Source organism: Psammomys obesus, unplaced genomic scaffold, assembly GCF_907164565.1.
Source record: "Psammomys obesus unplaced genomic scaffold, mPsaObe1.curated_primary_1811, whole genome shotgun sequence".
Classification (NCBI taxonomy): domain Eukaryota; kingdom Metazoa; phylum Chordata; class Mammalia; order Rodentia; family Muridae; genus Psammomys; species Psammomys obesus.
Genome location: NW_026596234.1, coordinates 10,557,278 through 10,574,327, shown reverse-complemented (window position 1 = coordinate 10,574,327; position 17,050 = coordinate 10,557,278). Strand labels below are relative to the sequence as shown.

General features: G+C 48.1%; 1 protein-coding gene across 1 annotated transcript; it reads left to right on the top strand.

Annotated features, from left to right (window-relative positions):
* Nucleotides 1–12,970, top strand: Rnf114 (ring finger protein 114). Its single transcript, XM_055596099.1, has 6 exons — nt 1–171; nt 3,659–3,809; nt 7,096–7,202; nt 7,408–7,522; nt 9,074–9,181; nt 11,406–12,970. Exons 1-6 carry the CDS (start codon nt 29–31, stop codon nt 11,469–11,471), a joined length of 690 nt encoding a protein of 229 aa, XP_055452074.1. The 5' UTR covers nt 1–28; the 3' UTR covers nt 11,472–12,970.
* Nucleotides 12,971–17,050: the final 4,080 nt, after the last annotated feature.

Genomic DNA, 17,050 nt, shown 5'->3' with positions numbered 1-17,050 from the left:
TCTCAGCGCAACGTTCCTCAGCGGCAAGATGGCGGCGGCGCAACAGCAACCGCGCGACGGAGCCGCGCAGGTGGCGAGGCCGGCGTCGGACACCGACCCCCTGAGCCGCTTCACGTGTCCCGTGTGCCTGGAAGTGTTCGAGAAGCCGGTGCAGGTGCCCTGCGGACACATGTAAGCGGCGGGCACCCGACGGGGAGGGGGCGCGGAGCGCGAGCGGCCGGCGGGGGAGCCCGGGCGGCCAGTCGGGCCCCTCGAGCCTCGGCGTCGCGCCCCGCCGGGCCGCGGGCTGTGCGTCCGGAGTGCGCGGGAGACCGCGGGACGCTGGAGCGGGGCGGACGTGGGGGGGGGGCGGGCGCTCGCGGAGGCAGGCGCGCCCCGCTCGGCCCTCATCCAGCTTCCGTGGGCCCGAAGCCCGGGGTCGCGGCTACTGCCGTCAGCTCAGGAGTCGAGCGAGGTGCTGCGACTCTGGAGCGGGATTTGAGTTCCACCCCGAGGCCGACGAGACCGGGGATGCACGACCGCCTGCTTCGTTTGCTCTGTGGCCCCGCGCACTGGCTGTCACCTGAGCATCGGTCTTCCTGACACACACACGCAACGCTAGGACCCTTTGGGACCCGCTCCCACTGCCGGCCTGTGCACGCCAGCCGTTTTTCAGCTGAATAAACTTGGGAGCGTCAGGGCGCCCTTGGGGCAGCCTCACCTGCCAGACCAGCCCTAGGTTGCCGAGCTCAGGTCTAATCCAGAACCGCTGCCCTGCGTCAGGGCCGTCCCCGCAGCGTGGGCCGCTTGTTGTCTCCACCTGGGGCTCGGGGACAGGTAACCTGGACGGGTCACCTCCTGCCGCTAACTCAAGCTTCACATTCTGGCTTGGTTGACCTCCCTCTCCTCTCTGCTGGCGCTGCTAGCTTTTTCATTACACAGACCAGCATGTAGGGACACATGAAGAGAGTACCCTGCCCTTGTTCCTTCTGTAAATCGGTGCCCGGCACAGTGAGCACCCCCGGACCTCTGGGTTGTCTGCAGGTGTTGCTTGGCTTTGGGCTAGAGTAAGGCGGCGACTTGGCCCTCAGGTTTACAGTCCAGGAAGTTGATGGCCAGAGAGAGGGCTCAGAAGGTGAGGACTCTTGTTTGTCACCACACCTGATGACTTCAGTTCTCTGCTGGGGGGCCCACATGGTAGAAGAATTGACTCCCGAAAGCTGCCTCTGATGTCCAGGTGTCCTCAGCAGCACACATATTCAAACAGTTTTTAAAAGTACTGATGACTGTTAAAACTATGGTATAGATTAACTGTGCGGTAGGAGAGCATTACAGGAGTGGCGTGGGGAGGGGGCTGTTAACATTTGTGAGAAAAGTTGGCCTGATTGGAAAGCAAGAGACTTTGAGGCTTCCTTGACTTTTCCCTAGGTCAGAAGGCAAGGAACAGTACCGGCATAGAAAATGTTACCGGCCTTGTACTCAGCACTTGAGTACTGAAGTCAAGTACACCTTGGTGAGGGTAGCTGAAGTCTCCTAGCCGCCTCCAAAGAATCCTCTGCTCTACCTAGTTAATTTTTAATGTTTGCCTTTGAAGCTGGAGAGTCCCACAGCTGTGGTTGAGGCATTTGATTTTATGAAATTCTGGTCAGGCCCTGTGGCTACACCCTTCCTGGTCTGAGGCACAGATGGCTAGATGCTGACAGAGAACTGACAGAAAGGCTGAAGTACAGATGTGCCCATTTCTAGGAAGTAGAAACTGAAAGTCAGCTCAAGTCACAGGCAGCTTGGACGCGGTCTCCTTGTTGGGGTATACCACTCAGGCATACCAACGCTGGTAAGCAGCTGGCAGACCATTAAAAACACTTGTATCTGTGTGCTGGCTTAGTTCCCTCAGTAGGCTTGAGTTATGTCGAGACAGGCTTTTGCAAAGGCTCTGCCTGCCCTGCCTTGCCTTTTCACCAAGTGATCTGCCACATCACCGCCCCCAAATCAGCTGTCTGCACTTGACACACTCCATGGGGTCATCTCTGTGGCACTCTCTGCATCCAGGTTTTTGTGGCCTGCCATTCAGTGTCACCTCAGAGGTGCTTCCTGTGTTCACCCTGCTGGGTTCCCTGTTGTACTATCCTTGCTCTTCATCACCATATGAAATTACTATGTTTTCTTCAGTTTAAGAATATAGCATTAGAAGCCAGGCGTGGTGTAATCCCAGCACTCTGGGAAGAAAAGACAGGTGGATCTCTGTGAGGTCAAGGCCAGCCTGGTCTACAAAGTGAGTCCAGGACAGCCAAAGGTACACAGAGAAAACCCTGTCTCAAAGAAAAACAAAGAATATAACATCATGCCAGGCAACGGTGGTACACACCTTTAATCCCCATGCTCAGGGGGCAGAGGCGGGTGAATCTCTGAGTTGAGACCAGCCTGTTCTACAGAGCAGGTTCCAGGACAGCCAGAGCTATACAGAGAAACCCTGTCTCAAACAAAAAAGAATATAGTTAGCATCGTAAAGAGATTTGGAGTGTCTCTATGCTGCTCTCAGGTAAATAACTAGTTACCTCTAGCCTAGGCTAGAATTTTGCCTAACAGAAATGATAAAGATTTCGTAAAGTGTAAAAATAGGCCAGTTCTGCTGTATATGCATATATCCTGGGCTTTTCAGGTAGATTTAGTTAATGTAACCATAAAATCTGTCAGAGTGGGTAAGCAGTGCAGTGTCCTGTGCCTTAGTAGCCGGTCTTGTTCTGTGAGCCAGCAGCTGCTACCTTGCTCTGGATTATGGTGTTTGGGTTCCTTGACTACATGAGCATTTTCAGCCTGGTGCCCTCCCCTTTCCCCAGTAGCTTCTCATCTGCATGGTCTGCACGGTTTACTTTGCCTGCCTGTGAGTCAAGTTCCCTTGACACTTTCGAATTTGGGGTTTGTTTTTTGATACAGGATCCCTCTATGTAGCTCTGGATGTTCTGGAACTTGCTATGTAAACCAAGCTGGCCTGAAACTCAGAGAGAATCTCCTGCCTCTGCCTCCTGAGTGCTGGGATTACAGAAATATGCCATCATGCACAAACTGGAAAAAAAAAAAAAAAAAAAAAAAAAAAACCTTTTTAGTTTGAGGGCATGGAGTATTCTTCCCTTGTCTGCCTCAGGGACAAAAGCTGATCCAGAGGCTGCCTCAGGTCTGATCAGCCCTGTTTTAGAGTTATAACTAGCTCCACTTGGGTTTGTGACTTCCCATAATGTTTTACTTTGACCTCTGATAGTGATAGTAACAGTTCTACTTACTGTTTCAACGAGTGCTAGACACCAAGTTAAATGTTTGCTATACGTAGTCTATTCTCCAGCAATCCTTCGGGTGGAGATGAATGTCTTCCTTTACACACACACAAATACGGGCCTCAGGAAACCCCACCAAGACTCCCTAGTGACAAATTAAGCTTTAAAGGCTCAAGCATCATACCTTTCTCTGAATAGCAGAATAGTTTGTGTGTGTGTTCTCCAAAGTGTCCCCAACTCCAGCTACAGGTTTTTTTTTGTTTTGTTTTGTTTCTGTTTCTGTGTTGGAAGGGTGTAGTATTTTATTTGAATAAGAATCCATTATTCATTAGTTGTCTTTTAAAAAGTTGATCCACTTTTGTTGTCTTGTCTCTTTGCATGACAGAGGTTCTCTGTATGTCTTGTTCTAGCTTTTGCTCTGCATGCCTGCAGGAATGTCTGAAGCCGAAGAAACCTGTCTGTGGGGTGTGTCGCAGCGCTCTGGCACCTGGCGTCCGAGCTCTGGAGCTCGAGCGGCAGATCGAGAGCACAGAAACTTCTTGCCATGGCTGCCGTAAGAATGTATGTGGACCTAACGTGGAGAGTCCTTGTTTGTCGGTGATGAGATGGTAAAAGAACTAGTGCAAGTGTCTGAAGCACTGGCTGACAGCACAAGTGCATGCCTGCTGTGTGTGGTGGCTGTGCTGCGGGGGCGTTGTTGGTAGTGGTTTTCTTCACAGACTGGCTGGGTTTTATATTTTCATGAGTTGGTTTAGTGAATTATACATTTTACCATAGAAGTAAATCTCTACCCCCCAAAAGACCATCTTCAGCTGCGGAATGGTGCATACCTCTAATCTAAGCACTTGGATATGGAAGCTGCAAAGCTGGGATCCCTAAATCAGCCTGGGCTACCAAAGCTCTACCTCAGAAAGTATAACTTCCATATGTGCTTTCTATTTTAATTAGAATATCAGGATAGTTCATGATTTTTAAGATACATATATGCATAATGAAGTTAGTGACTCACAACATCTGGGGTTAGAAGTGTAGCTCAGAGTGCTTGCCTATCATGCGAGAAGCCCTGGGTCCCATCCCCAGCACCCTTTCCACCACACAGACTTGGTGGGCAACCCCTCTGATCCCAGCATGCTGTGTGTGGTAGCAGGAGGATCTGAAATTTAGGGCCAAATTGCTATGCTGAGACTGAGGGGGGGAGGAGAGAAAAGAAATCTGTACTCAGCTTTTCACTTCATAGTCTGTCACTAGAGGTATAGAATTTGCTGGTTCTGCTTGTTAACCCTTGAGAGATCTTGAGTCTGGGGTGCGAGGTGGAGGGTGCACTCAAAGTGTCTAGCGACCAGTGGAACGTGCCCATACTGTGCACTTACACAGGGCTGCGTCACAGTGCAGTGTGCATGCTTACGCTGCTCACTGCTGCTGGGAGCACAGGTAACTAGTGCTTTCTCTTCCTTACTGGTTTTTGAATCATTACAATTTTTGATTCCAGACAGTAAAAAGATATAAAACAGCACTGTGTTTTCCTCCACAGAGCCCTCTGGAAAGGTGGGCCAGTGGTGTTGCACACTGGGCACCCTGGCACTCAGGATGGGGGAAGGGTAGCTTTACGTTTAAAAAGCAGCTCAGCCATTTCTACCTTTAGACAAACATTGATGTAAATGTTTACACACATACAACACAGCAGAGTTGTTTCACTTACTAAATAGCTTTGTATGTCATTTTCTTTGTTATTTTTATTTTTGTTGGTGTTTTTAGACAAGATCTCACTTTATAGTTCTGGCTGGCTCAGAACCTGTTATATATAGACTAGGCTGACCTTGACCTCAGAGTTCCACCTGCCTCTGCTCCCAAGTGCTGCAATTACAGGCATGAGTCACCTCAACCAGCTGAGCCTCACTGTCTTTTGTGTTTATTTTGACAGTCTCAGGGCATATCCCTGGCAGACTCGTTAGTTGAGTTCATCTGGTCTTTTTGGAGGTATTTTGTTTTGTTTTTGTTGCTTTTTATTTTGTTGAGACAAGATTTCTCTATGTGATCCTAATTGCCCTGGAGCTAGATACCAGGACTCATGGAGAGCTTTCTGAGTGCTGGGATCAAAGGTGTGTGACATTACACCCAGCCTGGTGATTTTTTTTTTTTTTTTTTTTTTTAGAAAACAAAACAAAATAGGGGCTCAAAGTATGGCCAAAGTTGGCCTTACACTGATCTTCCTGCCTCCTCCTCTGAAGTGCTGGGATTACAAATATGAGTAATAATACCTAGCAACTTTGTTTTCCTCCCCCTTTTTTATATTTTTAAGATTTATTTATTTTTATGTGCATTGGTGGTTTGCCTGCATGTATGTCTGTGTGATGGTACCAGATCCCTTGTCTGTAACTATAGATAGTTGTGAGCTGCTGTCTGGGTGCTGGGAATTGGACCTGGGTCCTCTGGAAGAGCAGCCAGTGCTCATAACCGTGGAGCCATTTCTCCAGCCCCCCTTTTTTTCTTTTACTCAGTCACATGCAGCCTCAGTTGGTCTCAGGTTCAGTAAATCTGGGAATGACCTAACACTTTGAACTTTGAGCATCATAATGTAGATGGCCATAGAATAAGTAGATGTATTTTCTCCCCTCCATCTTCTCAGAGGGGCTTAACACTGGAGTGCAGTGAGACTTATAGTCGGCCCAGGTTTGTTTCCTTTAATTCAGGCTCCTAAGTGGATAGCTGAGTCTAGGCTGGGTGTGCTCCTAGGTTGGTTGAGTCGGTTTGCTCTGGCAGGTGCCTACAGCTCTAGGAATGGAACCTTCATCTCCTCACACTTTATTTCATTTCAAATCTCAACAAACTGGCCTCAGTCTTTGTCTTTTTTCATGCACACTTTTCTCTGTGCTTTAATTTTCTCCATTTTCAAAGTTAGTAAAGCTGTGTGTTATTAGCACATACCAGTAATACCAGCGCTGGGAAGGTGAAGGCAGGAGGATAGAAAGTTCAAAGCCAGCCTGGCGTATATTAGACCCTGTCATAAAACAATAAAAATTGGTGGTTGTACAGTAGGCACCCCCTATAATCTCCCTCCTCCTCTGTTCATTTTGTATAATTTTTGTAAGAGTTCCCAACCAAGTGTGTTAGTGTGTGCCTGTAAGGCTCTACTGGGAAGGCTGAGAGTTTCTTCAGGCCAACTTGGGTAACAAATCAAGACACTGTTGCAAAACAACAAAAATACAGCTGGAGGCAGACCAAAGTACTATTCCATCTTTGTGTGGATTAGGCTAATTTGAAACTCTTGGTGGTAGTCCTGCCTTACCCTCCCCCTGCCTTAACCCTCCCAGAATCACTGCGATCACAGGTGTGCACCACCATGCCTGGGTAAATATAAGTATAGGGCCAGCAAGATGACTTTGCAGGTAATAGTGCTTGCTGCCTATTCCTGAGGACCTGAGACCTGAGTGCAGAACCCGTGTAAAAAGATGGAGTAGAAGAGGCTCGTGGGCCATCCAGCCTAGCTTACCTACCTGTGAAAGGTAGAAAATCAAGGATCAACACCTTGGGGTGTCCCCAGCCTCAACACACACAAATTACACACACATAATAGAGAAGAGTATGCAATATTTTACATCACTTGGGAAATGGTGGCAAGCAGAGAGCAGATGACAGGAGAGGGACCTCACGTGGAAGCAGACAGAGGCAAATAAAACAGCAGTCAGGCATAATGAATAACTACAGCAGCCTCGACTCTGCCCACTGACATAGTCAGGAGTGATTCGATTGTTCAGCTCAGTGTGTGGGTCTAGTTTTCTTGCCCTTGGTTTGGGATCAGTTCTTACGAGCTCCTCACTAACTCTTGGTCCCACTCTTTCTATTCAAGTTTATCCTTTCTAAGATCCGGGCCCATGTGGCTTCATGTTCCAAATATCAGAATTACATCATGGAAGGTGTGAAGGCCACCACCAAGGATGCCTCCCTTCAGCCAAGGTAATGACTTACTGTCCCCAGAAAGATGTGGGATGCTTGTGGTGTTGGAGGGTTTTAGGTGTGTGAATTTGGGGACTTGGAGGTGTGGACAGGTTGGGAGTGGGGTTCATGTGTTAGCTGTGCAACTGGTATCAAAACACCAATTCTTGGTTGTTTGGAGATGGTGTGGAAAGGCTCTTAGGGTGCTCTTTATCTTACCTCTCAGAAATGTCCCAAACCGGTACACTTTTCCTTGTCCATACTGTCCTGAGAAGAACTTTGATCAGGAAGGACTTGTGGAGCATTGCAAACTAACTCACAGCACGGATACCAAGTCTGTGGTAAGAATTAGCTTTTCTTTTTTTGACTAGATAAAAAGTCTAACTTACAGAAAATGACCAGATGGTATAGTGAAGTCTTACCCTTCATCTAACTTAACATTTTGCCAAATTTGCTTAACCATGTTCTATGTATGTATGGTTTTCTGATGAGCAATTTAGGAAGAAGTTCAGATACTATGACCTTTTCCCCTCTAAGTACTTCAGCCATATATCTTAACATTTTCTTTAAAAATCACTTTAACAGACCAAAAAAACAACAAAGAGTCTCATACAGGCTCTGCTGGCCTCAAACTCACCATGTAGCCAGTAGTGATTTTGAATTTCTGATCCTTCTCCTTTACCTTCCAAGTGCCTGGATTACAGGCCTGAGCCACCATGCACAGCTCTAGATACCAGGATGGGGGATAGGGGTGGTTGTTATTTTTGTGCTGGGGGTTGAACCTAGGGCCTTACCTATTATGGGCAAGTACTCTACCATTAAGCCACATCACCTGCCCAGAAGCTGTCAAGGTAAGTGAGTGCTGTCAGAACCAAGCTCCTACCCCTTTTCAAGATTGGGTATTCTTGGTCAGTCAGAAGGGAAGGGAAATGGGAGAACATATACTGCTTCCTTGTCTAGTAGGCTCTCAGTTAACGGCTCCTGCCTTGACAATCCCAATGTCTACCAGGGGTCTGCAGTTGCTTAAAAGGAGGCCAAGTCCAGCTTAAGGAGTGTCTTCAGGTTCTGCAGTAAAAGGTGACCTCTGAAAGGCCTAAGTTGGGTGGCCACAGCCTCAGTTAAGGCAAAGGAATATGTGAACTTGGGGAGCAAAAATGGAGTTGGTGACTTGGATTCAAGGAGATAAAGTTAAGCTTGTTGAGTTTAAGGAAGCTGTGTTTGCCTCCTGGATTCAGGAGGAAGCTGGGATGGTCTGCAGGTGAGGAAGGTTGCTGCCCATTGAGTCCATGAACTGAGCAGAGGAGGGAATCAAGTAGGGCAGAGGGAGCTGTGCCACCTAATGTCCTGGTGCTGCTTCACTCTCACCTGAGCCAGGACAGCATGTGCTGAGGGTCTGCTCTGCCATTGCTCCTAAATCACTCCTGAAAGCCCAGGCTGCCCTTAACCTCCCTGCCTCCTTCCTCTGCCTCCCAGTGCTGAGATTATAGGCATGTGCCCCGTGTCTGTTCAGATTGGCTATTTTTTTTTCCCCTGAGACAGGATTTCTCCATGTAGTCCTGACTATCCTGGATTTGGATTCACTTTGTAGACCAGGCTGGCCTTGAACTCACAGAGATCTGCCTGCCTCTGCCTACCTGAGTGCTGGGATTACAGGTGTGCACCACTACACCTGGCCAGATTGGCTTTTTTTGTATGTACTTCAGGCCTCATACCTGTCTCTGGGCCTTTGCTTTGTTGTTGTTCATGTAAAGCTGGATTTTATCTTGTTGGGAGTCAGTCATCTGTCATTTACGAGCCTGTACCCAAATCTCACATGTCGTTTGAATTGAATAAACTCAGTGTTTTCTGGGCGCTCAGGCATCATATTGCAGTATCTTGCTTCCTCTTGACAGGTTTGTCCCATATGTGCCTCAATGCCCTGGGGAGACCCCAGCTACCGCAGCGCCAACTTCATGGAGCATATCCAGCGTCGCCACCGCTTTTCCTATGACACTTTTGTGGTGAGTCTGCACCCACCCCAGGGGACAGGACTGCTGCTCAGTTTTCTGGAAGGGGGTTGTCTGGAACCCTATTATGGATTGAGCTCTCGGGCCCAGAGAGAAGCTGCACAATGTCTTTTTGTAGGCAGGTGGGTGGGTACCAGAGTGAGACTTTAGATACCTGACAGTTTTCTAGCTGTGCAACTTCCCCCTTTTTTCCCCCTGCCTCCCAGTTTTGCCCACTTTTGTTGCTTGTGATTTTCCCCTTTAGAGAACTTAGTTGGATTCCACCTAGATCAGCTGCCCCTAGTACAAGGCAATGGATGGAAATAGCCCTACCTCGTGGACCTTTACGAGCTGACAGGGTATGCATCTCCAACTGATGGTTACTACCTGGAAGTACAAGTGTGTCCTTGGGGTGTAGCTTAGTAGTAGCCTTTGCCCTCGTGGGAGACATCCTGGGTTCTATCCCCAGCATTGTAAAGACAGTAACACAAACCAGGGCTAGGTTAGAAAGTGGCAGTAGTGAAGAGCACATTGTACATAAGCAGAGGACCCAGGTTCCCCTTCCAGCACGCCTGTATCTCTGGCTGTGGAGATCTATCACCCTCTTCAGGATTCTGCAGGCACCTGCACACGGCATTCTCCTTCCACACATAACACATTACTGAAAATAAGTCTTTTTAAAAGATAGCATACCTAAGCTTGCTGGCACACTCTTGTTTTCACGGCACTTGGAGAGTGGGAGCAGTAATTGAAGACCAGCCCAGGCTACATGAGACTTGTTTCAGAAGGGGAAAAACACAAACATTTATTCTCGCTCTGATAATACTTGGAACAGACATCAAGACTGAAAGACTGACCTTTCACTAACTGTAGAGGTGAATGTCTTTACTAAAACTGCTCAAGCACAATTTTGCCTCACTGAAGATGGGTGTTTGACTCTAGTGTCTATTGTACCTCTTTGCCTTCAAAAGCCCTGTTCACGTTTGGGCACTGAAGCCTGTTAGGAGTAGCACCTCCTTTGAGTTGTGTCTTGTCTGCATGTGTTTCTGTACCCATGAGCTGTGTCAGCATTTGAGTATTTGGTCTGTGCCAGATTTGTATACTGTCTGCACCACTTAGTTGCCATTAAGGAAGGAATGTTGACCAGGCAGAGGTGGTGCACGCCTTTAATCCCAGCACTTGGGAGTCAGAAGCAGAATGGATCTCTGTGAGTTCGAGGCCAGCCTGGTCTACAAAGTGAGTTACAGGACAGCCAGGACTGTTACACAGAGAAACCCTGTCTCAAGGGTTGGAGAGATGGCTCAGCCACTAAAAGCTAGGCTTACAACCAAAAATATAAGAGAAACCGGGGGGGGGGGGGGGGATTTTGTTTTGGTGTGGTGTGGTGTGTGTATGTGTATTCATGTTCACATGGAATCTGTGCATGCATGGATAGAAGCTAGGTATCAACATCAGAAGTCTTTTATCACTCGCCACTCTATTTGAAATAGGGTGTCTCCACTTGGGCTAGACTGGTTGTGGGACGGCGCAAGTCCTGTGATCTGTGTCTCCAGTGTAGAACACTGGGATTACAGGTGTGCAACCCAGTACCCTCTTTTTACATGAGTGGTAGAGATCTGAACTCGGGTTCCTGTGCTTGATACTGCAAGCACTTCAGCAACTGAGTCATCTCTGCAGCCCCAGGAACTATTACTTTTTATTTTTCATTTTATTTTTCTCATTGTTCTCTTTTGTTTGAAATCTGAGCCAGTCTTGAGCCACTCTTAAACCTGCAAGGAATGCCTTGAAAAGTAGCAGGGAACTGAACCCTGGACTCTCAGATTCAGGCTCAGGAGCCTTATCAATCAAGCTGTCCACGTCTCCCTATTAATTTATTTTTATTTTATGAGTGTTTACCTAAATGTGTCTGTATACCACATGTGTGCAAAGCCTGCCAAGGCCAGAAGGTGTTGGATCCTCTGGGACTGGAGTTAACGGCAGTTGTGGTCCGCCGTGGATGATGGAATTTGTGAACCTGGGTCCTCTGGAAAAGCAGCCAGTGCTCCTAACCACTGAGCTGTCTCTGCAGCCCTAAACTGTTACTTTAATTTTGGAGAAAATGTTTTCCCAGTTCCACAGCACCTAGACAGTGGCCTAGGGTTCTTAGCAGCCCTCTCCAGATCTTCTTGCCAGGCTCCTGCTGACGATGAATCTTGTTGGTGTGAACAGATACTTAGGCTGCTGTTTTTTCTGCCCTCAGGATTATGATGTTGATGAAGATGACATGATGAACCAGGTGTTGCAACGCTCCATCATCGACCAATGAATGGGGTCCTCACTGTCCACCTCATTCTAGAGCTTCCATTACACACTAGGTGTGAGCCCTTGACTCCTGCACCTCACATGTAATGCAGATCTGGAAATGAGCCATGGCACTGGACAGGCCCACTTCTCCCAGGGCAGAGCCCTATTTCCTTTGGGCTCTTGCAGCATTGTCTTCACTGATAACCTTGTTTGCCCTGTGTCTGCTTTCACTTGGCTACTGCTTCCTTTAAGAAGAGTCCAGCTTCTCTCACATGTTCATGTTTCACATTCATCATTGTCCAGTGTTCATCTCTCAGGTCCTCCCAGCCTGCCAGGACCTTCTCTGGGCCATGAATAGCACAAAACAGGGACTCCTTTCCTTGGCCCTAAGGTGACTGGGTTTTGCAGTGTACTGGACCAGGGCTGCGCTCCTCTCTTCCTGGGTGACATTGGGGTTGCGCACTTTGATGGTGGAGGTTTTGGTTACTGTTGTTTTTCTACACCTCCTGCACGTTCGTACAACTGACTGGCTTCTGTCTTAAATGCCGGACGGTGCCTTTTAGGATAAGGTTATCACCATAGAATTGTAGTGGAAATTTTGGATAGCAAAGGTGGAGTGCGTTCATCTACAAGTGGGGAAAGGTGGGGGTGTGTGGCTTTTGGTTTTCTTTCATGCTGATGAGTGTTCCCAGGTAGCTGGGTCATGTGTTCCTCTGTTCGGTGTCTGCTGGCATTCTTGCTCTCAAGTGTGAAAGAGCCCTCTGGTGATAGAGGAGGGGAGGGCATTGCCTGTTGGTTGTGCTGCTTGGTAACATGGTGAACCTGAGCAGTGCTCCTGTCATGGGGTCTTTTTGCACAAGTGTGTGTTTTAAACCCTGCCTTTCAGTGCAGGGGCTGTGACAAAACCAGGGCCATACCCACTTGTCTCTTCCAAAGCCCCTGTTGGAAGGTTAAGAAACTTAGGCCCCTGCCACAGTTGAGAGAGGTAGTCTGCTGGAGGCTCCCTTGAGCAGTGGCTCTAAAAGCTGGAAATCTAGCACGTTTTAAAAAGTACAAGGATGGGCACCACCAGGCTAATGTGCAGGACAGACCCACAGCATGGGCAGTCTTTTTTCCCCCGTCATGTGGCTCTGGTCCTGCTGGGACTGCATGCAATAGTGTGCTTTTGATGTGGTACCCTGCAGTGGCGCCTCTGCCTGTCAGGGAAAAGCTAGCTCAAATGCCTCATAACCAGCAGAGTCTGGCAGGATCGTTTTCCAAGTGTTACTGTTCGGAAGAGCCCAGATATTACCACTTTTTCAGTGGGCCCTCGGCAAGGTTTGCTCAGGAGATGTGTGGAGAGAAGTTGGACAAGACCTTGACCTGAGGAGCTGAGAAAGGCCCGCTGTGCCACAGTGCAGCAGGGACCTCTTGTCCTGCATCACACTCACTGTTTCTAACAGAACGACTTTCCAGAAAGTATGGTTATGTTCTAGCTTTTACAGGGTGAAATATCAATAAATTTCATAATTTATCCAACCAGCAAGATGTAATGTTTTCATTTAAACAGATTTTCTGAAGTCTGGCCCAGCAGCCACCAGAAGGTTGTTACTTCCAAGGGAGCATTCTTGTCTGTCCCTGAGTCAGCCTGGCTTCTGGTCAATGCTGAGACTTCAGTAGCTAGGCCTCAAGTGTCTGTGTTCTCTGAAAAAAATGAGCAGAAGCCTATCCCCATCTTCAGAGTGGGGAATTCACAGTAGCAGGCTGGCCTCTAGACCTGAAGCTACAGTTACTTAGCTGTGACAAGGGGTTCCAGATGACTTGAGGTCCTTGTGTGGGTGTGCTGTGCCAGCTGCTGACCCCTTATGAACTGAGGTCATGGTATCTAGGGAACCTGTGAGCAAATGGTCTGACTTTTGAGGCCAGCCTGGTCTACAAAAATGAGTTCTAGGCTAGCCAGGGCTACATAGTGAGACTCAGATTTGAACTGAGACCTGAACTCAGTTCATAGCTGAGTCCAGAGGCCTAAGGTAACAGCATGTTATTTACCCACAAGGTACTATGGCCAAGGGTTGACAGAATGGATAGGAAGCAGGTTAGAGGGCCCATTGGCTGAGACCAGAGCATTGGAGGTTCTGATGGCCATGGCCCAGCTTAGGTGCACATGAGGTCCCTTGACACGTGGAGATGACCAAGAGCAGCCACTGAAGTAGTCACAGCTGGTGGTCCCGTCGGGTTAGGTGGAAGATGTAGTCTGAATGCAAGAAGCGGGGAGTGACCCCACGGCCGGCCTCTGAAGGTAAGTAGAGGTGAGCGTGCAACTGTCTCCAGCATCTGAGAGTCCCCCACTCTCATCAGCCATCCTCAACTGCCCACAGACCCTCTCTCCATGACTGGCCACACAGCCCAAAGGGTCCTCCCGAAATCCACGTGATAGCCATACTGGCCTTGAACATGTAGCAGAGAAAGATTTTTATTTTATGTACATTGGGGTTTTACATGTGTGCTTGTGGGAGGGTTGTTAGATCCCTTGGAACTGGAGTTACAGATAGTTGTGAGCTGCCATGTAGGTTCTAGGAATTGAACCTGGATGCTCTGGAAGAGCAGACAGCGCTCTTAACCACTGAGCTGTCTCTCCAGCCTGTGTCTCAAGAGTCTTTTAGGTACACATCCTACAGACCAATATAGGTGGGGCCAGACTCTCAGGAACAAACAGCCTGTTTCTGGAGAGCAAAGTGGAGCTCGGCCATGGCTACTGGGTTCCTGAGTGTCGATGCTCTGTGTGTGTGATAGGTAAGTGTGAGTACAGGTGCTTATATGGATGTCAGAGGACAACTTGCCACCCATTCTCTTCTGAGTCCAGAAATTAAAGTCAGGTAGTCAGGCTGGGCTGTGGTGATGGCACACGCCTTTAATCCCAGGGAGGCAGAGGCAAGCAGATCCATGTGAGTTTGAGGCCAGCCTGGTCTACAAATTGAGTCCAGGACAACCAAGGCTACACAGAGAAACCCTGTCTCGAAAAAAACAAAACAGATTAATTATTTAACTCAGTGAACCATCTCGCTGTTGTCCAGGAGTGTTTCTTTCTGGTTTTCTTCTAGTTTGATTGCTTTGAGGGTCTCATGTAGCCCAGCCTGACACTGATCTTCTCTTCACCTTCTGGCTTCCACCTTCCAAGTTCTGGGGTTACAAGTGCGTGCCACTTGTAAAAATGATTTCTTTTACTTCCCACCCTTCCACCCCTACTTAAAACAACATCTCGCTCTATAGCCTATCCTAGCGCTTACTGCACAGCCCAGGCTGGCCATCTGCCTCCACCTCCCAAGAGCTTCGATTACAAGTGTAAGCCATGACCCTGTTGGAACCAGTTTCCAAATAGATCCCAAGATTTAACAAAGGAAACTATGGGAGCCCCCAGTTAAATCTGAAGTTCAGCTAAGCTGTCCTCTGTAGTCTTATGCTAAGAACTTCCTTCTCTAAATTCTAAATTCATTATGAAATTCTAATTCAACTTGTGCATCAACTGTGCTGTATCTGGCAAATCTAGCTCCAAGGTAAATAGTGGAAGGTGAAGTTAGGTTCCTCCTGGTGAGGGGAGGACCACCCGAAGCTGCACAGCCCTTTCAGGTGCAGGTCTCGGAGCTGGCTCCATCCCTACCATTTCAACAGGGTGTGATAGCACACACACCGGCTCTCCCAGCACTTTGGATGTAGAAACTGGGCCAGAAGTTCAAGGTTCTCAGCTGAAGAGCCCAGCCTCAGAACTCAGGGCTCCTGGGCCCTCTGCCCTCAGCCCCAAAGCCTTGATGTCTGGAACATTCTTTTTGGTAACAGCCACCTGGCCCAAGGCATTATAATCTCATCACCTGGCCCAGCCACAGGCTTCTAAAGGCTACCCACACCTTGGCAGGGCTTGCCTGCTTTATCACCACACTCCAGCCTCTCAGCCAGGTTTGTTGCTTGGAGGTGACATTAGCATCCCTGAGCTGTTTGTCCACTGGGAAAATCTGTGAGCCCAGCAAAGGCCTGTGAACAGGAACAGGATAAGGGTCAGCTTTGGGAACAGGTCTGGTGGCCTGAGCAGGGTCCCGATTGAGTCCAAAAGGAAGAGCCAATTGTGACCTTGGAAAATCAGCTTCCCATGAGAGGCCAGAGGAAGGAGATGAAAGAAGATAATGTGTGTGTGTGTGGGGGTAATCAAAATACATTTATATATATATATATATATATATATATATATATATATATATATATATATATATATATATGAAATAACACATTTAAAAAAAGAAAACCACTGGCTATTTCCCCCATCTTTTCTCCTTCCCTTCCTTCCTTCTAGAGTTTTTTTCTTTAAGGAAGAGTTTTGCTATGTAGCCCAAGCTAGCCTTGAACTTTGGCAATCCTGCGTCAGCTTCCCTGTGTGCTGGGATTACACTACCTCTTTCAGCTTTATTTTTAAATTGTGTGTGTGTGTGTGCACGCCCGTGCGTTTGTGAGTGCAGGAGCCCACAAAGCCTAGACCAGATCCCCCTGGAGCTGGAGTTACAGGTGGTATGAGCTGCCAAAAAATGGTTACGGGAAAAGAAAAACTCTGGTCTTGGGGCTGGAGAGATGGCTCAGCAGTTAAGAGACCTGACCGCTCTTCCAGAGGAACTGAGTTCAATTCCCAGTACCCACATGGCAGCTCACAACTGTCTGTAACTCCAAAATCTGATGCTCAGAGGAACCAGCAATGCACATAAAATAAAAACTATTAAAAAAAAAAAAAAAAAAAAGCTCTGGTCCTTCATCTCTCCGAAGCCCTCTACCCTTTGAGACAGGTCAGGGTCTGGCTGTATCGTCCAGGCTTGTCCTAAACTCCTAGGCCCAAACATATTTCATGTTTATCCCATTGATGCCTTATGGAAAGGTGGAGTTCAGGGATCGATTTCAAGGACTTGTGCTTAAATCCTTGCTCTTTCCCAGTATCCCGCATCCCTTCCTGGACCAGTGCTCTTGCCCTCTCGGGTTCAGAGTTGTTCAAAGATCTAGAAATAAGCTATGGGCATGTGGGGGAAGAAGGAAATCCCAGAATGATTCAGTCTGCTGTCAGAGTTGGGGTGGCTCTCCAGCCCCGGGGGAGGCCCAAAGGGCCCATGCGCATCTTGGAGGTTTGAGATAGCACGGCTGAGTGAGCGCCAGGCAGAGGACTGACTTCAATCTCTGGGGCACCTGCAAAGACCCATAAAATACAAAGTCTATAAGCAGGACTGCCCTCTGTCTCTCTGTGGGTGGCTTCTTGGGGCTCCTGGGATCCCCAGGGTCCTGCTGCACAACAGCCCAGGGTGTAGCTGCCACTTGAGAAGCCACTTGGTTCATTCATCTGCTGTAACCCAGACTTTGTTCAGGACATACAGCCCAGCAAAGGTGAGAATACACTGTCCTTGTGGAGCATCAGATGGGGTGGGGCATCAGCTGTGGGTTTTATTTAATTTTTAAGAGTTTAACATTTTTTGTGTGTATGAGTGTTTTCCCTGCATGTATGTCAGTATATTATGTACATGCAGTGCCAGGTTTTTGTTTGATTTTTTGTTTGTTTGTTTTTTTTGAGACATAGTCTCTTGTAGCCCAGGTTGTCCC

Excerpts from the sequence above, each read along its gene's own strand:
- Rnf114 (XM_055596099.1), top strand. The coding sequence starts at position 29 with ATGGCGGCGGCGCAACAGCAACCGCGCGACGGAGCCGCGCAGGTGGCG. Across the intron at positions 3,810-7,095 it reads GCCATGGCTGCCGTAAGAAT|TTTATCCTTTCTAAGATCCG; the intron begins GTATGTGGACCT and ends TTTCTATTCAAG. Across the intron at positions 7,203-7,407 it reads GATGCCTCCCTTCAGCCAAG|AAATGTCCCAAACCGGTACA; the intron begins GTAATGACTTAC and ends CTTACCTCTCAG.